At 36.3% G+C, this 20,753-nt stretch overlaps 2 protein-coding genes and 1 long non-coding RNA gene across 5 annotated transcripts in view; 2 read left to right on the top strand and 1 right to left on the bottom strand.

The window, feature by feature from the left end:
* The first annotated feature begins 255 nt into the window (after positions 1-255).
* Positions 256-1,194, top strand: LOC105070066 (olfactory receptor 5AN1-like). Its single transcript, XM_010956345.2, has one exon. The coding sequence runs from the start codon at positions 256-258 to the stop codon at positions 1,192-1,194; it is 939 nt and encodes a 312-aa protein (XP_010954647.1).
* Positions 1,195-8,634: 7,440 nt separating this feature from the next.
* The window catches only part of LOC141578938 (uncharacterized), a 56,651-nt gene continuing 44,532 nt past the window's right edge, over positions 8,635-20,753 (bottom strand). For all 3 annotated transcript variants that reach the window (XR_012509851.1, XR_012509850.1, XR_012509849.1), the window contains 2 exons: positions 11,882-11,932; positions 8,635-9,998 (listed from right to left, as the gene is read on the bottom strand). This is a non-coding gene — a long non-coding RNA (uncharacterized LOC141578938). The remainder of the gene's footprint in view (positions 9,999-11,881; positions 11,933-20,753) is intronic.
* LOC105070065 (olfactory receptor 5AN1-like) lies at positions 13,512-19,218 on the top strand. The gene has a single exon (XM_074373011.1). It carries the CDS (start codon positions 16,228-16,230, stop codon positions 17,164-17,166), a length of 939 nt encoding a protein of 312 aa, XP_074229112.1. The 5' UTR covers positions 13,512-16,227; the 3' UTR covers positions 17,167-19,218.

Raw genomic sequence — 20,753 nt, forward strand, 5'->3', positions numbered from 1 at the left:
TTCAAAGTTTTCAATCAACTTTTTAAATACATCTTTTAATTTTCATGATACCTCATGAAATAACTGAAAAGGCACTAACTGACACTTTGAGATCAAAAGCCGGGGTTTTTCACCAGGACAGTGAAGCATTTTCCCCTTTCCAGTATTAAGTGAAGGAGAAATATGGCACTAACGAAAATTTTAAAGCTTACCATTTCACCTGAGTCAGCAATGCATTCTCTTATCTCCTATTTTGATTTTAGGGGCACCAAGCCAATGATTAGGGGAGGAAATATTACAGAGATCACCTATTTCGTCCTTTTGGGATTCTCAGATTTTCCCAGAATCACAGTAGTACTCTTTGTTGTATTCCTGGTGATCTACATTATGACGCTGACTTGGAACCTGTCCCTCATCATTTTAATAAGAATAGATTCCCATCTCCACACACCCATGTACTTCTTCCTCAGTCATCTGTCCTTCATAGATATCTGCTATGTGACCTCCACAGCACCCAAGATGCTCTACGACTTCTTCCAGGAGCAGAAAATTATCACCTTCGTGGGTTGTGTTGTTCAATACTTTGTATTTTCAACCATGGGACTGAGTGAGTCTTGTCTCATGACAGCCATGGCTTATGACCGATATGCTGCCATTTGTAATCCACTTCTCTATTCATCAGTCATATCACCCACTCTCTGTGTTCAGATGGTGCTGGGATCCTATATGGCTGGACTCTCTGCTTCCATATCCCAATTGTGTGCCATGCTTCAGCTCCACTTCTGTGGGCCTAATGTCATCAACCACTTCTTCTGTGACATGCCCCAGCTGTTAGTCCTGTCCTGCACTGACACTTTCTCTTTACAGCTCTTGACTGCAATATTAACAATGCTCTTTGGGATAATAAATGTCCTAGTTATCATGATATCCTATGTCTACATTGTCATCTCCATCATGAAGATCACTTCAGCAAAAGGCAGGTCCAAGGCTTTCAACACCTGTGCTTCCCACCTGATAGCAGTTTCCCTCTTCTATACCTCAAGCATATTTGTCTATTTGAGTTCAAGCACTGGTGGTTCCTCCAGCTTTGATAGATTTGCATCGGTCTTCTACACTGTGGTGATTCCCATGTTAAACCCTTTGATATACAGTCTGAGGAACAAAGAAATCAAAGATGCCTTGAAGAGGTTGCAAAAGAAGAGAGGGTATTGTTGAGGTCACAGATTCTGAGATTTCTAACAGATTTGTCCTTTCAGAATCATCTTAACACACAACAATATTCATACAAATGGAGTATAATAAAATCCAAAATGCCTTTGGACAATGAAGGCTTAATTCGACACAGATAACATGCCAAAATGGACCCACAGCTGAATCAAGCCACACAAACACAATGTTTCTGAGTCCTAGAGTTACATTATTTTCATTCTACATGAGATGTATCCTCATCATATATTAATATATTCTCAAGTATTTGTGAAACATCAAGATTTAGAACATTGTTGCTTTTTGTTTGTTTGTTTGTTTTTTGGTTCTGAGATGGATCCCTGTTCAATCTCAGGCTTCTGACTCTAGAGGAGGGATAACTTACAGGGAAATCTTGTGTCCCAAATATTGTGTTGCTGCTTAATCCAGACATGGTGGTGACTGATGTTCATTTTGTGTTTCTAACAAGAGTGAGAATGAACAAAAAGAGAATATATCTTTGCACAGAAAAAAAGCTATACAATTGGCCAGGCCGTGCCTCCCATGCAGACCAATAAGATAGCTTATATTTGTGTAAGTCATTTTCAGTGGTAATTATCTAATAAGTTTTGGGTGACATCCTAGTTTCCACCAGCTGTAGTCTAAAGAAGAGGAGGTGGTTTGAATTATGAAGAGGAATAGAATGAAGCATGTGGTCTTTCAGAGCCATTTACTTATGAGTCTGATGATGTAGTTTCTTGCATCTGGTGTTCAGTGGGGATTTCTGATGGGGATGATATTCAAAATCAATGTTACAGTTAATAGCAATTTTTGATATGATGGGACTCAAACCTCTCTCCCATTAAATTTGGAAAATATCCCCTTGGTTGGCATAGCTAATGATCCCAAATAATTTCTGCTATTTCAAGAATCTGAACACATTTAGTTTAATGAGAATTGTGTGGGAATTCCTGGTAATAATAAAGTTACTGAATTTCCAATATTGCAGAGTAAGCACTGAAAAAAATGGCACACATTCTTTTCTATTGTCTAGGTTCAACATTTTTTGTCCTAGAAATTTATGCTGTGTGGGCTGATATAATGGTTGGAGTAGAATGGTTAGAGTTACTTTAAAGCTAATTTTTTTTCCAGGAAACCTCAAGGGGCAGTAGAGGAAACAGACTGTGGTATAGGTAGGGTTTTAATTCTGGCAAATTTTTGTTGTCTGAAGGAGAACTTAAGGTGTGGTCCTTGTGTTTCGTTTAAAAATAGGAACAAGATATGTACTGACTGTTGATTTTTCAGATATCCAATATCTCAACAAACCAATATAAAATAAACATCATTAATTTACATATTTTCTTTGGAAACTCATTGGATTCTTAACGTTTTGGGGTGTCAGTTTCAATGGTCACATGAATTATTCTGTTTAACAACCATCAGTGGAGAGGTATTTGAAGCCTTGCCAAATTTTCTATGAGTTTGCACATGGACAAGATTAAAAGAAGGGTAATTATTGAACCTCTGGGAGAGTATGTGAGGGATTACCTCATATCAAGTAAATCATGCAATATAAATAAAGATGTATGTCTCCTCTCAGACTCATCCAGAGGCAGGTCATTTATTCAAGCATTGCTCTTTAAAAATGTGTAAGATTTGTGACAAATCTCTCTCTAAAGGGCTATGAGAGCTCCAGTAGGAGGCAGACCTCTGCTAGTTGTTTGTAATATGGTGGTGTTGATTATAATCACTATTCTGTGCATGAGACCTCCGGAACTTCCTCATCTTCTAGATGCAAGTTTCTGCCCTTTAAATTCATCTCCCCAATTCTCCTGGCCCTCATCCCCTGGTAACCATGATTCTAATTTCTGTTTATATGAGTTCGGCTTTTTAGATTTCACATGTTTGTGATGTTATACAGTCTTTTCCAGTCTGGGTTATCTTACTTAGCATAATGCCCTCAAGTTCCATCCATATCATCAGAAATGACAAAATTTCCTTCACTAACAAGATTGAATAATATTATATTGTCTGTATATCCCATGCAGTTCACCTACTAATGGGCCCTAAGTTTGTTTCAATATCTTGGCTTTGTGATTAGTGCTGTAATAAACATGGAAATGCATACCATTTAGATATCCTGTTTTTACTTACATTGGATATATACCTGTAAGTGGAATTGCTTGATCATATGGTTGATCTATTTTTAATTTTTTGAGGACTCCCCATACTGTTTTCTGTAGTAGCTGAATCAATTTATATTCCCACCAACAGTGTAAATAAAAGTGTTGCCTTAACTCCACACCCTCACCAATATTTGTGCTTCTCTTTTTCCTTGATGATAGCCATTCTAACAACTATGAGGTGATAGCATATTTTGGTTCTGATTTTCATTTCCCTGATGATTTGTGATGCAGAAAACCTTTTCATGTACCTGTTGGCCATCTGGATGGTTTCTTGGAAAAAATATCTATTTAGTTCAGTTCCTCTTTTTTTTTTTTTAACTGAAGCATAGTTGATTTATAATGTTGTGTTAGTTTCAGGTGTACAGCAAATTGATCCAATTATATATATATTCTTCTTCAGATTCTTTTCCATTAGAGGTTATTACAAGATATTGAATGTAGTTCTCCGTGCTATACAGTAGGTCCTTGTTTATTTTATATATAGTACTGTGTATATGTTAATCCCTAATTCCTAATTTATCCTTCCCCCCTACAACCCCTTTCTCCTTTGGTAACCATAGTTCCGTTTTCTATGTTTGTTGAGTCTATTTCTGGTTTGTAAATAAGTTCATTTGTATCTTTCTTTTTAGATTTCACATATAAGTGATATCATGTGATATTTATCTTTTTCTATCTGATTTATTTCACTTAATATGATAATCTCTAGATCCATCCATGTTCCTGCAAATGGCATTATTTCATTCTTTTTTATGCCTGAGTAATATTCCATTGTGTATATACATATCACATCTTTTTTATCCATTTATCTGTAGATGGACATTTAGGTTGCTTTCATGTATTGGCCTTTATAAGTAGTGCTGCTATGAACATTAATGTGTATGTATCTTTTAGAGTTATATTTTTATCTGGATACGTGCCTGGAAGTGGAATTGCTGGATTATATGGTAACTCTGTTTTTAGTTTTTTAAGGAAACTCCATACTGTTCTCCATAATGGTTGCACCAATTTATATTCCCACCAATGGTGAAGGAAGTTTCCTTTATCTCCACACGCTCTCCAGAATTTATTATTTGTAGGCTTTTTAATGATGGCCATTCTGACTGTGTGAAGTGATACCTCATTGTAGTTTTGATTTGCATTCCTCTAATAAGTAGCAATGTTGAGCATCTTTCCATGTGCCTGTTGGCCATCTGAATGTCTTCTTTGGAGAACTGTCTATTTAGATCTTTCGCCCATTTTTTTCCTGAGTGGTATTTTTTTTGGTGTTGAGCTATGTGAGCTGCTTGCATATTTTGGAAATTAATGCTTTGTTGGTTGCATCATTTGCAAATATTTTCTCCCATTTTTTCATTTTGTATGGTTTCCTTTGCAGGGTAAAGGTTTTAGGTTTAATTACATCCCATTTGTTTATTTTGTTTTTGTTTGCATTACTCTAGGAGATGGATCCAAAAAAATATTACCATGATTTATGTCAGAGAGGGTTCTGCCTATGTTTTCCTCTACGAGTTTTATAGTGTCTGGTCTTACATTTAGGTCTTTCTTCCATTTTGAGTTTATTTTTGTATATAGTGTTAGAGATTGTTCTGATTTTATTCTTTTACATGTAGCTGTCCAGCTTTCCCAGCACTACTTATTGAAGAGACTATATTTTCTTCATTGTATATTCTTACCTCCTTTGTCATAGATTAATTGACCATAAGTGCGTGGATTTATTTCTGAGCTCTCCATCCTGTTCCCTTAATCTATGTGTCTGTTTTTGGGCCAGTACCATACTTTTTTGATTACTGTAGCTTTGTAGTATAGTCTGATGTCAGGGAGTGTCATTCCTCTAGCTCTGTTTTTATTCTCAAGATTGCTTTTGCTATTTGGGTTCTTTTGGTGCTTCCATAGAAATTTAAACACTTGTTCCAGTTCTATGAAAAATGTCATTAGTAATTTGATAGGGATTGCATCAAATACATAGATGACTTTGTGTAGTATGGGTATTTGAATACTATTAATTATTGATTCATGAACATGGAATATCTTTGCATTTGTTTGTGTCTTCTTTAATTTCTTTCATCAGTGTGTTCTAGTTTTTATAGCAAAGATCATTCTCCTCCTTGGTTAAATTTATTCCTAAGTATTTTATTATTTTAAATATTATTTTGAATGGGATATTCTTCTTTACTTAAAAATTTTTGTTGTTGTTTTTGTTAGGGTATAGAAATATGACTGGTTTCTGTATGTTGACTTTATGTCATGCAGCTTCACTGATTTTTTAAATTAGTTCCAACCGGTTTATGGTTGAGTCTTTAGGATTTTCTATATACAAGAATATATGGTCTACATAAATGGCAATTTTTCTTCTGTCTTTCTTTTTTTTGAATGTCTTTTGTTCCTTTATCTTGCCTGATTGTTCTAGCTAGGACTCTAGTACTCTGTTGAGTAAGAGGGGTGAGAGTGGGTACTCTTTCTCTTGATCTTAGAGAAAAAGATTGCAACCTTTCATTGTTGTGTATGAGAGTAGCTGAGGCTTTTCATATATGTTGAGGTTATACTCAGTTTGAGGATTTTAATCATGAAATGATGTTGCATTTTGTCAAATGCTTTTTCTGCATCTATTGAGATGATCGTATGATTTTATCTTTCATTCTATTAATGTGGAGTATCATATTTATCGTTTTGTGTATGTTGACCATCCTTGCATCTCAGGGATAGTATCTACTTAATTATAGTGTATAATCCTTTAATGTGTTGTTGAATTCAATTTGCTAATATTTTTTTGAATTATTTTGCATCTATATTCATCAGGGATATTGGTCTAGAGTTTTCCTTTTTTTGTAGTATTCTTGTATGTCTTTGATATTAGGGTGATACTGGTAAAGTAAAATAAAGTTTAGGGTTATGGTTAGGGTTAATCTCTCTTGTTTTCTTAGTCTTGCTAAAGCTTTGTCAATTTGTTATCCCATCAAAAAACCATCTTTTATTTTTATTGATTTTTAAAATCACTTTTCTTATCTTTATATCACTTATTTTTATTCTGATTTTTTATCAGCTAGGTTGCAAAATTCTGTGTTTTTGAGTTTAGTTACTAGAGGATAATTTTAATTTTTTGATGATGACATGATTTCTTGATTCCTGGTGTTCACTGAAGTTTTGAGATCTGCTCTTGCATTTTAAGTATCAGACACCTTCTCAAGTCTTTACTAGTTGTCTTTAGGTGGTAAATTTTTTTTTTGTTTATCTTGCTTATATCTCCAGTTCAGTATGGATACACCTGCTTCACACTTCTTGCTCCCCTTGGTGGCCAAATTCTTAAGGATGTATGTGTTCTCTGGTTCTTAAAATTCACGAGACTGGCTCCTGAAAAATCTCTCTTTTGTTTCCCAGAAGGTGATGCTATAGCTCAAGTTTGTGGTTTCTCCCACAAGATGGCCTGATTTTCTTAACATATTCACTGTTTACTGGAGCTCACTCTCACCTCTCACTTGAGACCATACACAGTGGGTTGTGGGGAGGTGTGAGTTTAGACTTGGGATGTTTGTGCGTGCCTGCAGGTCACGTGAAGATACCCTCATGTATGATCAGATCACTCAAGACAGCAGTTCTCTTAGTCTCTGTATCCTTGCTGGATGAGCCCCCTTTCACCTACACCCTACACACATAATTTACCTTCCCTCTTAATCACAGAGTCCATCCAATAACTGCCTGCTTACCCCCAGCCCCAGTTAGTGATTGTTCTAATCTTTAGGTCAGAGTGGCTTCACCCTACTGGTTAATCAAAGGGGCTATGAAGGATGTGCCCATCTGCTGGTTTCCCTGGTAACCAATGAGCCAACCTCATATCAGTTCCCCTTAAAACTGGCAATCTCCCTCTCCCCTGGTTGTGAAGATTGCTGCCTGCCTGCTGTCTGCCATACACAATGGGGTATCACTCTAGGACCTTGCTTCCAACATGTAAGATCCCCTACCTAATAAACCATTGAAATCTCTGTTGCTGTCACCAGGATCTTTCTTTAGCCTTGATGCTGGGCAATTACAGGGCTTGTAGGCTTGCAGGGTCCAGCACAACACTTTGGATTGAGTTTGTATAGCAGCTTGTGGTTGCCCTTCCTCCTGGGGTTCTGAATAGAGTCAGGAGGAACTACATCCCTTTAATGATATTCTTATCCACTTCTTTCATGATATCCTCCCTCTTTTCAGTTAAGAAGGTCTTGCCTCAGTATCCTTGGTACTGCTGGAGAGAAATGAGTTTTACCAGCATGTTCAGCACAGCTGTGGTAGCCAGACACTCATTCATCACATTCCTTTTTCCTGTGTGGGAGTCATTGCTGGCTAGGTCATTTCTGTGCTGTGTTGCCTTGGCAGGGAGTGGTCCTGGCAATGTTTTACTTAAACCTCTCCAATGCATACCAACTTGTATTTATTTTTTGTTCCAGTGGAGAGCTGAAATCTCTACATAAGAATCTGGACTTCCACAAAGTCTCTGTCATCCTTGAATGTCCGCACAAGCCAGAGCCCTCTTCAGAAGTCAAAGTCACAGTTTTTGACTTCAAACTCGATTACAAAACTATAGTAACCAAACCAGTATAGTTTGGCATAAAAATAGACACATAGATCAATGGAACGGAATAGTGATCCCAGAAATAAATCCACTTATACATGATCAATTCACTTATGAGAAAGGAGCCAAGAATATCCATAGGGAAATGGATAGTCTCTTCAATAATTGGTCATGGGAAAACTAGTTAGCCACCTGAAAAGGAATGAAACTGGACCACTATGTTACACCATATGCAAAAATCAACTCAAAATAGATTAAAGACTTGAATGTAAGAACTGAGACCATAAAACTCCTACAAAAACTCATAAGGGGCAAGTTTCTTGACATCTGACAAGTCTCAACAAATTTAATAGGGTAGAAATCATATCAACTATTTCACTTAGTATAATGCCCCAGTGTTGAAATTTCCATCCATGCTGTCTCAAATGGCAGAATTTCCTCCTTTTTAAGGCTGAATAATGTTCAATTATACATATATGATCTATTCTGGATCTATCTATCTTAAGAATATGTTCAGATTATACAATTAAATTATTAGTTTTTTATCATAACTACTAACCTATTAGTAAGAGTGGAATAATATATTTACCCACCCCATTTTTCCTGGAAGTAAGATTAGCTGAAGTAGATAAAATTAAGCATGGTACCTTCCTAAAACATCTCTATAGCCATAGTAATGACAGGATAGGAGCCCTATTTTTTAAAAAATTTAAAAAGCAACAAAAAAGTTTAGGAGAATTACCTTAAGTAGATATTTTAATGAATATTTTTAATGCAGGATAATACACTGGAAAGAAGTCCAATTCAGAGAACAAGCTTATACTTACTATAATAGAAAGCATGCTGTGCATTATACACTCTAAGTAATGATTTATAGGCAATTGAATTTGATTTTCCCTATGAAGAGCTACTCTATGAAGTAGCTACTACTGTCAGTCCCATTTTATGATAACCTTGAAGTGATAATTCTGAGGCTTAGGGAGGTTAATTTGTTCAAGGTCACACAGCTATCAAGTAGAAGAGCCAGAATGTAACCCATATTCGCTGATACCAATGCCCGTGGTTTTAACCACAATAATTCTTGGCTCTATTATGAATCAGTTTTACTGTATTTCACATTGCCTCAATGTCCTCATTTATGCATAGAAAATAAGGCCACATCTGCCTTATAGGTGTGATGATTGATTCAGATCAGATATTTGAGAAAATGTATGTATGTATATATCTAAAATGAAACTGCTTTGTAAACAGGAAGCCCATATTTTTAATTTATTGTTTTCAAGCTATTTTACCAACTAGCTATGTCCTCTTGGGCAACTCCCTTAGCTCCACTGGCTTCAGGTCCTCACCTGGAAATGGAAGGTTTTGAACTAGATAATCCCTAGGTCCTTTCCAGCTCTAATGGCTCCAAGTTCGTTAAAAGTTATAACCATATGATGATGATTGGACGATGGGGAAGTGGGGAATGGATCCAAAAGGGACATGGCAAAACGGAGCATGAAATTAGCAGGGATAAAAACTCCATGACAACCGTGACTCCAGAGAACAAGTACCTGGAGAATTTTCTCTCCCTAATTTTCCTTTTTCTTTCACCTCTGTCCTTAGTAACACATTTAAGAGGATCCCCAGTGTGGGCTTCTCTCTGGCTGTGAGTGGACAGACAGCTCCTGGACAAAAGGTCCCATCTTGGAGTGCACGTAGTAAGACCCAGCTGAAAAATTTCTTTGGGAAAGAAACACACAGTCTCAACCTTTGGCAAGAACTCTGTCTTCTAGGGGGATCTGGGTCACGGTGAGAAGGCAAGATTTATAGAGAATGGTGGATTCTGTGCTATCTCTGTAAGCCATGTGATCCTTTTAGTAGGACCTTCACGAAGCAAGGCTTATAGTCCTCAGTCTCTTTCATTCTTAAGCTCTTCCCTCTTGTCACGTCCGTATCCTCCACCTAGGGCTCTTTCTCCTCATCCAAGTTGTCTGGCTTCCAGTGAAAAGAGTAATCTGTAACCTAAAATTTCAGGTCTCATGCTAGGGTGAGGACAGATGCTGAGTTCTGAAGTTTCTCCAGGATATGATCTTGAACTCTGTTACTTTCTGTTTTTTCACCTGTAAAGTAGAGGTAATAGCATCATTTAGAATCAAGTGAAGTAATGCCAACATAGCCTAATATGTTGTACAAGGTAACCGAGGGCTGAATCAGAAATTGTAATTCACGGAATTTCAGGGAAATTTCCTAAGATCAAAAATGCTTGCATGTGTTTCCCAACTTTACCCATCCCTTTAAATTTAATTTTTCCTGAGAATTCTCTTTTTAAAAATAATCATTTGATTTCCATTTCAATATACAGCTTTGATTCATAATTTCCATGTAGCAAAAGTCAAGCTGGTCACTCCATAATAATACGACAAAGTACACATGGACCATTCCGCTGGCCTTTTGAAATACTTCAAATAGTTCTCTACTGTCATTATGGAGACCTTGGGGGTCTAGAGACATCTAGCATGGGTGACACAGATATCAGAGATGCTCCACTCCAAGTGCAAGTAGTGCTGTCTGTCACTTTAAACCTTCTTTTACTTACATTGTTCTTCATCCAGCAACATTCCTAACTTTTTTTTTAAACCTGATTTTGTACTCTGCACAATCTCCCAAATGATCATGTCCTTAGTAGGTCAGACTCGGAAAAGGTTTTGATTTACTTTATTTCCATAATAAAATCTCCAACCAATATTTACATCAGTCACCTTTTCTTCTAAAAACTGTATTGAGAGATGGTGAACACATGCAAAAAATTCATCAAAAAGAGTGAATATACTCAGAATATATTTGTTTTTCCTCTAGTTTACCAAATTTTAACTCTACAATTTTTTAGATAAAATTTGCCATGAATAAGTAGAACATCCCAGCACTGCTCACTCTTTTCTGGGGATGACGGGCTACACAGAATGCTTTAGTTGTGGCTGAGTCTATTACCAGAATGTATTAAGAAAGTGAAGAATTTTATTGCAAGTCATTGATCAAAAGCTTAACTGATTTTCATTGAATTGATTAATTTATGTTGGTGTTAGGGGGATGCTATGTTTGGGGGTTTATACTTTCAAAATATTTTCACTGAACCCTACTTATCATCTTGGACAAAATATCTGAGAAATATGTTGATAGCACTGTGTTCTAAAAGTAAGCAGGAAGATTTCAAAGTTCATAAAATCATAAATTAAAGTAAAACAAATATAAGATTTTTTGAGTTTCATATCCAAAAGTGGGTGAAAGAACCATTTCTTGATGTATTCAACATACATTTATATTTGAGTTTTATAAACATTAGTATATGAAATGCTTATTACTAAATAGGAAAGCATCTCCAGTAGTCCATATACTGTACACGGTGAGTATCATCAGCTCAGATATACTTGGTGGTGGTGGAGCATAAAAAGTGGCGTTATCAAGAGTTTACAGCTTAGCTGGGTGGGAGACAATGAAATAATGCAATAAAGAAATAAGCACAATTATTTATTAACAATGTTCTTTAGTCTAGGCTTAGTGACCATCCAATTTAGGAAATAGTTTTATGAAGAACTCCTTAGTATTTCAGTGTTAGTTCCGCCTTATGTTTTTTCTTCACGGTGAGGAATATTCATGTGAATGATAATTGCTAACATTTCTTGACCCCTTACTGTTTTAAGCCCTTTATGTCATTCATTCCCTGCAACAACCCTATGAGGTAGTAAGTATTGTTAGTCCCATTTATAGATGAGGCAACTGGCTGAGGGCCACACAGCCGGTAGGTAAAAGTAGGGAAGCCTGAGTCTATCCTCTGTCATTCTCTCTTTCACTCTCTCTCTCTCTCATTTTCCTGCTCCTCCCTCCCCCATCTCTCTTTGCTATTGAGGATTAAAGATTTATATATCTTAATAACTTATTTTTATATAGATAGGAGTTGTAGAAAATTGAAAAACAACTGGCAAGTAAAGAAGAAAATCAGTCATACCACTCATTACTTTCAGCTTCTGTGATTGGCTCCCATGGTGTTTCTGTGTGTCTGTGTGAGACAGAATTAGGTAAAGCAATTACTTCCTCAGTAAGAGAGAACCACTTTGTGCACTCATCAGCAGTATACGTGAGTACCCACCCCTTATTCATTTATGCTTTTTATATTAAACATTTTATCACACTTTTTAATATTTTGTGACTTATATTTCAAAACTATTTTATGTAAGTGAAATTTCAGCTATAACCAAAATTTGAGCTGTTATGTTTTTTCTCTTATAGTTTCTGTTTTGGTGTTGTATTTCAGAAATATTTCTCATTCCAAGATTATATAAATGCCTATATATTTATTCCCCTAATGCTTTTTACTTACTGTGGACCAGGTCTCACAGACCATTTATAGCAGAGTTTATCCTTTCTCTACCAACTTTAAATACTTTTATCAAATATTAAATTCTTACCAATATCTAAATTGATTTCTTAAATTTTTATTTGTTCTTTTGACACATCTATTTTAATAAGAACAATAAATTATCAATGTTTATAATATTTTTGATACCTCAAAGTTCAAATCCTTTTAATTATTAATCTTTTCCAAGATTCCCTTGGCTGCTAGCATTGATTTACTCTTTCATCTCAAGGAAGGACAGTTTGGGTTATGGAACAGAGCATATAGTTGGAATCTGTTACAAATCTGCTAGTGAGTTGTGACATGCTGACTGTACCAACAAAAAAATAGAAATATACCTTTGTAATATTTAGGAATTAAAGTATTTACTTTGAATCTTGACATCGAGGCTCATGATAGCTTGATGCTGGTTTTCTAGTGACCCAAGTGTGCTCAAACTCAAGCAAACTAAATTGAAAATAATTTATGTGGTTTTATCTTCATGGCCCCAGGTAGTTTGACTTGCCTCTAAATGAGGTCTGAATCTACACCTGCCTAAAGGCAATGATGCCTGCCTGTCTAAGGGCTGATGATGTCTCAGGAATTTCCCCAAATTAACCCATGAAACTCTAGCACCCTGGCATTCCTGTTCATGGGTGCAGCTGTCATTCAAGGATATCCCTGAGCAATCAATGATAATCATGGCCAACAGCTATTGAACAATTACTGGGTACTGGGTTGTCTGCTGAGCATTTGCATGAATTTCCTCATATCCCATTAACCCCATAATTCAGAGGCTCTTGTCCTCACTTTGTTGTGAGTAAATCAGACTAAGGGAGTTTAAGCTACTGCGACAAATTCATAGAATGAGAGGATATCAGAACTAAAACTCTTTTTTTTTCAGTTTTACTGAGATATAATTGACATATAACTGTATAAGTTTCAGGTGTACAACATAATGATTTAATTTAAGTACATACTGCAAAATTATTACCATATTAAAATTAGTTAACATCCATCACCTTATTCAGATATAATTTTTCCTTGTGATGAGAACTTTTAAAATGTACTCTCTTAGAAGCTTTCAAATGTACAATACAGTATTGTTAACTATAGTATGTTGTATATTACAGTCCTAGAACTTATTTATCTTATAACCGGAAGTTTACACTTTTGACCATATTCTTCCAATTCTCCCATTCCCCATCCCCTGCCTTTGAGAACCACAAATTTGGTCTCCATTTGTATGAGCTTTTTCCCCCCAATATATAGTGAAATCATACAGTATTTGTCTTTCTCTATCTGACTTACGTCACTTAGCACAATGCTCTCAAGGTATTTTTTATGCCTGAAATATGTATATATCATAATCTCTTTATCCATTCAAGTATCTTGGCCCTTGTAAATAAGGCTGCAGTGAGCATGGGGGTGAGGTGCACCTATCTCTTCTGGACAGTGCTTTCATTTCCTTTGGATACATACACAGAAGTGAAATTGCTGGGTCATATGGAGTTTTTAGTGTTTTGAGGAAACTTCACTCTGTTTTGCACAGTGGCTGCACCAGTTTACGTTCCCACAACAATTCACAGGGTTCCCCTCCACATCCTCAATGGTAATTGCTGGCTCATCCTTTTGATGGTAGCCATTCTAACATGTGCAAGGTGATATCTCATGAAGGTTTTGATTTACATTTTTCTGAGGATTAGCGATATTAAGCACATTTTCTTGTACCTATTGGCCATTTGGATGTCTTCTTTGGAAAAATGTCTATTTTGGCCCTTTGCCTATTTTTAATTGAATTTTTTTTTGCTATTCAGTTCTATAAATTATTTATGTATTTTGGGTATTAACTCCTTATATATGTGGTTTGAGATATTTCCTCCTGTTCCACAGGTCACTTTTTCTTTTTTATTTTTGATCATTTCTTTTTCTGTGCAGAAGAATTTTTATTTGATACAAATCTACTTGTTGATTTTGACTTTTTGCTTGTATTTTAGGTGGGATATCCAAAAAAATCATTGTCAGGACCCATACCAAGAAGTTTTTTTCCCACCAAAAACTAGATAGGAGGGTTTGCTTTTCTCCACACCCTCCCTGGCATTTATCATTTGTCAACTTTTGAATGATGGCCATTCTGACTGCTGTGAGGTGATACCTCATTGTAGTTTTGATTTGCATTTCTCTGATAATTAGCAATATTGAACATTTTTTTTCATGTACCTATTGGCCACTTGTTTGTCTTCATTGGAGAATTGCTTGTTTATGTCTTCTGCCCATTTTCGGATTGGGTTGTTTGTTTTTTTGTTATTAAGTTGTACGTGCTGTTTATATATTCTGGAAATTAAGCCCTTGTCAGTCTCATCATTTGCAAATATTTTCTCCCATTCTGTAGGTTGTCTTTTTGTTTTGTTTATGGTTCAATTTGCTGAACAAAAGCTTATAAGTTTAATTAAGTCCATTTGTTTATTTTTGCTTTTATTTCTATTGCCTGGGTAGACTGCCCTAGGAGAACATTGCTAAGATTTATGTCAGAGAATGTTTTGCTTATGTTTTCTTCTAAGAGGTTTATAGTATCTTGTCTTATGTTTAAGTCTTTAAGACATTTTGAGTTTATTTTTGTGTATGGTGTAAGAGAGAGTGTTCTAACTTAATTGGTTTACATGTGGCTGTCCAACTTTCCCAATATCACTTGCTGGACAGACTTTTCTTTTCTTTTCTCCATTGTATACATTCTTGACTCCTTTGTCAAAGGTTAATTGACCATAAGAGTGTGTGTGTGTGTGTGTGTGTGTGTGTGTGTGTGTGTGTGTGTGTGTGTTTATTTCTGGGCTCTCTATTCAGTTCCATTGATTCATATATCTGCTTATGTGCCAATATCACACTGTTTTGATTACTGTAGATCTGTAATATTGTTTGAAGTCTGGGAGGATTGTTTGACTGGATAATTTTAAATGACTTATTTTCTAGCTCACTGATTCCTTCTTCTTGCTTGGTTGAGTGTGCTCTTAAACTCTCTATTGATTTCTTTATTTCAGTCATTGTCTTCTCCAGTTCTAGAATTTTTGTTTTTGTTTTCTTTTTTGATGGTTTCTCTTTCTTTGTTGAACTCATTTTATTCATTTTGTTAATGCGTTGTCTTCTTAATTTTATTTTGTTATCTATCTTTGGGTTTCGTATTTCAGTAAGCTTCTTTAAGAGAGTTATTCTGAATTCTTTTGTCAGACAGATTATAGAACTTCATTTCTTTAGGATCAGTTATTAAGGCTTTATTAGTTTCCTTTGGTGGTGTCATATTTACCTGATTTTTTGTTATCCTTGATTCTTTTGTTGATATCTGCACATTTGGGTAAGTTGTCTCTATTTCTAGACTTTACAGGTTTGCTTTGGCAGAGATAGTCCTTCCCTAGTCAGCTCAGCTTTGGGGCAGCCATTATGGAAAACAGTATGGGGATTCCTCAAAAAATTAAAAGTAGACTTACCAGCAATCCCACTCCTGGGTATATATCCAGAAGGAATTTTAATTTGAAAAGATACACACACCCCAATGTTCATAGCAGCAGTATTTAAAATAATCAAGACATGGAAACAACCTAAATGTCCATCAACAGATGACTGGATAAGGAAGTTGTGGTATATTTATACAATGGAATACTACATAGCCATAAAAATAAAACAATTCCATTTGTAGCAACACAGATGGACCTGGAGATCATCATTCTAAGTGAAGTACGCTACAAAAAGAAAGAAAAGTACCATATGATATCACCTATATGTGGAATCTAAAAAAGAGAAGATACTTCTTGGCAATTCAAGATGAAAAGCTGGTCTTCCCCCCAGGACAGTGAAGGATTCCTCTTATTCCAGTGCTCAGTGGAATAAAAATTTGTAATGCTACTATTTCACCTGAGTCAGCAGTGCATTCTCTTGTCTTTTTTTCTGATTTTAGGAGCACCAAGCCAATGATTTCGGGGAGAAATATTACAGAGATCAACCATTTCATCCTCTTGGGATTCTCAGACTTCCCCAGAATCATAGCAGTTCTCTTTGTTGTATTCCTGGTAATTTATGTTACAACTCTGATTTGGAACCTGTCCCTTATTGTCTTAATAGGGATGGATTCTCACCTCCACACACCCATGTACTTCTTCCTCAGTCATCTGTCCTTCATAGATATCTGCTATGTGACCTCCACAGCACCCAAGATGCTCTACGACTTCTTCCAGGAGCAGAAAATTATCACCTTTGTGGGTTGTGTTGTTCAATACTTTGTATTTTCAACCATGGGACTGAGTGAGTCTTGTCTCATGACAGCCATGGCTTATGACCGATATGCTGCCATTTGTAATCCACTTCTCTATTCATCAGTCATGTCACCCACTCTCTGTGTTCAGATGGTGCTGGGATCCTATATGGCTGGACTCTCTGCTTCCATATCCCAATTGTGTGCCATGCTTCAGCTCCACTTCTGTGGGCCTAATGTCATCAACCACTTCTTCTGTGACATGCCCCAGCTGTTAGTCCTGTCCTGCACTGACACTTTCTCTTTACAGCTCTTGACTGCTATATTAACAATGCTCTTTGGGATAATAAATGTCCTAGTTATCATGATATCCTATGTCTACATTGTCATCTCCATCATGAAGATCACTTCAGCAAAAGGCAGGTCCAAGGCTTTCAACACCTGTGCTTCCCACCTGACAGCAGTCAGCCTCTTCTATACCTCAGGTATGTTTGTCTATTTGAGTTCCAGCTCTGGTGGTTCCTCTAGCTTTGATAGATTTGCATCGGTCTTCTACACTGTGGTGATTCCCATGTTAAACCCTTTGATATACAGTCTGAGAAACAAAGAAATCAAAGATGCCTTGAAGAGGTTGCAAAAGAAGACAGGGTGTTGCTGAGGTCACAGACTGAGATTTCTGACAGATTTTTCCTGTTAGAATTACTTTAACACACAATAATATTCATATGAATGACCTATAACAAAATTCATACTGCCTTGGGACAAAGAAAGTTTCATTTAACACGGATAACATGCCAAAATGGACCAAGAGTCAACTTGATGCCACATAAACACAATATTTTTAAGTTCTAGGGGCTCATTATTTTCATCCTACATGAGGAGTGGTCTCATCATTTATTAATATATTCACAAGTATTTGTAAAACATGAAGATTTAGAACCTTATTGCTTCTTTTTTGCTTCTTAAATTGAGCCTTATTCAGTCTTGGGCTTCTGACTCTGAAGGAGAGATATCTGACATGAACCCCAGAAATGTAGAAACCTTGTCTCTCAAGTATTCTGATGTAGCAAAATCCAGACATGGTGGCCATTGATGTCCACTATGTGTGTCTGATGAGAATGAGAATGAACCCAGAGAGGGGATGTGTGCCTTTTGGACAGAAACAAAGCTGTACAACTGGTCTGACTGTGCCTCCCAGGAAGACCAGTCTGAAGATAGCTAATGTTTGTGTAAGGCCACTTTCAGTGCTAATTATCTAATAAAATTTTGGTTACATCCTAGTTTCAACTAGCTATAGTCTAAGGAAGGAGGACATGATTTGAATCATAAAGAGGAATGGAATGAAATAGCTGGTTCCTTCAGTACTACTTATTCATGGTCTGATGATGTAATTTTTTGAATCTAGAGTCCAGTGGGGGTTTCCAATGGGAGATAGTGTTCGAAATCCATGTCACAGCCAATAGCTGTTTCTGACATTGTGGGACTCAGACCTCTTTTTCTCTCCTCCATTTAATCCGGAAAATTTACCTTTGTTTGACATACCCAGTGGGATCACACTCTCCAATCATTTCTGACATCCTAACCATCTGTTCAAGTTTTATGTGAGGGGACTTGTGTGATAATTTATTGTAATAATAGAGTTACTGAATATTCAATATTGCAGAGACTGAAAATGAATATGGAAAACTGGTATACCTTTATTCTTATTGGGTGTGTTCAATGTTTTCTGTCCTAGAGATTTATGGTTGCATAGGGTGATACATAGTTTAGAGTAGAATTTATAGTGTTGCTTAATGCTGACTACTTCCAAGAATCTTCAAGGGCCAAGAGAAGAAATAGATAGTGAGATAGGCAGTGTTATCAGTTCTGACCAGTTTTGTTTTCTGAAGGAAGATGTAAAGATTTTGGTCATTGTGGTCTGATGAAAAAGAGTAGCAAAATATATAGCAGCATTCACTATCGATTTGAAAGATTGTCTATACTGGAACAAACTGATATAAACCAGATGTTGTTACATTTCCATTTTATCCTTGGAGATTCATTGGGGTATTAATGAATGTTTTGGGAGTCTCAATTTCAATGAGTTGCATGAATTATTGTGTTTAATTAAGGACTGTAAGTGCAGACATATTTGGAGCCTTTGCCAAATCTTCCATGAGTTTACACGTGTACAAGATTTAGAAGAGGGAAATTGTTGAAACTCTGGGAGGGAATGTGGGGGCTTATCCTATGCCAAGGAAACTGTAACATGAATAAAGGATATTTGCTCCTCTCACTCAGGCACATGTATGTTTTCTGAAGCATTGACTTCGAGAGAAGTCTGTTCCTAAGGGGACATAATAACTTCCTTAGGAGATAGAACTCTTGCTAGACGTTAGTATGGAAATGCAACTAATTTCTGTATGTTGATTTTATATCCTGGAAGTTTACTGAATTTGTTGATTTCTTACAATAGCTTTTTATATGTAGGATTTTTTATATGTAAGATTGTTTCATCTGGAAATAATGACAATTTTGCTTCTTCCTTCATCTTAACAGAATTAGAGCATTGTAATTCTGTGTATTTGCCTTTTATCACTGTGTTGTATGTTTGAATATGTTTTCATGTTACTATTTAGTGTCTTTCACTTCAGCTTGATGAGCTAATTTCACCATATTTGGCAAAGAAGATCTAGTGGTGATAAACCCCCTCAGCTCCTGGTTGTCTGGAAAAGTCTTTATTTTTTTCTTTTATCTGAAGGATAACTGCTGGCCAGATTATTCTTGGTTGGCAATTTTTTCTGTCAACACTTTGAACATATTATTCCACTTTCCCCTGGTCTGTTAGGATTTTTGTTGAGACATTTGCAGAAAACCAAATGGGAATTCCTTTGTAGGTTATACTCTTTTTTCCCCCTTTTCTGCTTTTAAGATTCTCCCTTTGTATTTGATTTTTGACAGTTTCACTATAATATATTTTGGAAAAGGTTATGTTGCACTGAGATAACAGGGTTATCTATCAGTTTGTGAACTTGGTTGTTCATGTCTCTTTTCAGATTTGGAAAGTTCTCAGCTATTACATTTTTAAATAGACTTTCTGCCTCCTTCTCCATCTCTTCTCCTTCTAGAACTCCAGTTATTTTAATATTTGTATGTTTCACAGTGTTCCATAGATCACGCAGGCTTTCTTTGCTCTTTTCGTTCTTTTCTTTGTCTTCTGTCTGTGTTATTTCGAAGTTCCTATCCTGTAACTCACTGATTCTTTCACTTGGCATATTCTATCTTAGGTCCTCCCAATTTCATTTTGCATTTAATTTATTAAATTCTTCAGCTCCAGAATTTCTGTTTGGCTCTTTTGAATGATTTCTACCTGTTTGTTAAATCTTTCCCTTTGTTCATGTATTGTTTCCTGATTTCATTGAATTGTCTTTCTGTGTTTTCTTGTATTTCTTTGGGTTTCCTCTAAGCAGCTATTTTGATATATTTATCAGATGGCTTGAAAAATTCTGTGTCTTTATGTTCAGTTTCTGGAGGATTATTGTTAACTTTTGGTGATGACATGTTTCCTGGATTCTTCATGCTACTTGGAGTTTTGAGTTGCTATTTTTGTGTATGAGTAGTAGAAACCTCCTCACATCTTTACTAGTTGTCTTTGGATGAGAGACATTTTTCATTGCTTTTGCTTACATCTGAGACTTTCTCCAACTTTTTATGAATACATCTGCTCCACACTTCTTGCTTTCTCTTGCAACTGATTTCTTAAGCTTGCAAGTCTTCATCTGGTTCTTACAGCTTACCAGGATGGCTGCCAGTAACCTCTTTTGTTTTCAAGAATTTGGCAACAATTATAGCTTAAGTTGTGGTTTTTCCCTTGCCCACAGACCTTGGTCTGATTTTCTGAGCATATTTGCTGTTTACTGAAACTCACTCTCTTGCCACATTTGGGAATATGCACAACGAGCTGGCACAAAGTTGGTGGAGGTTTGAGGTTAGCACTCAGGGTGTTGCGTTCCTTGCAGACCAGATGAGGGGATCTTTGGGTGAGGTTCTCTCAGCAAGTACCAGCTGGGCTTCCATCTGGGGATCTGAAAACAGTCAGCAGGAACCATATCCTCGAAAGAGAGATTATATGGGAAAACAGAATGCTTCTAGCGTGAGTTGTTTGCTGTTAGATGCATTTAACAAGGTTCCACAGAAATGAGACAAGCTCACAAAACAAGTAGTCAGTTTGCAAGGAAAAATGAAAGAGACAAGAAATTTGGGGAC

This window comes from Camelus bactrianus, chromosome 10, assembly GCF_048773025.1.
Source record: "Camelus bactrianus isolate YW-2024 breed Bactrian camel chromosome 10, ASM4877302v1, whole genome shotgun sequence".
NCBI classification, from domain to species: domain Eukaryota; kingdom Metazoa; phylum Chordata; class Mammalia; order Artiodactyla; family Camelidae; genus Camelus; species Camelus bactrianus.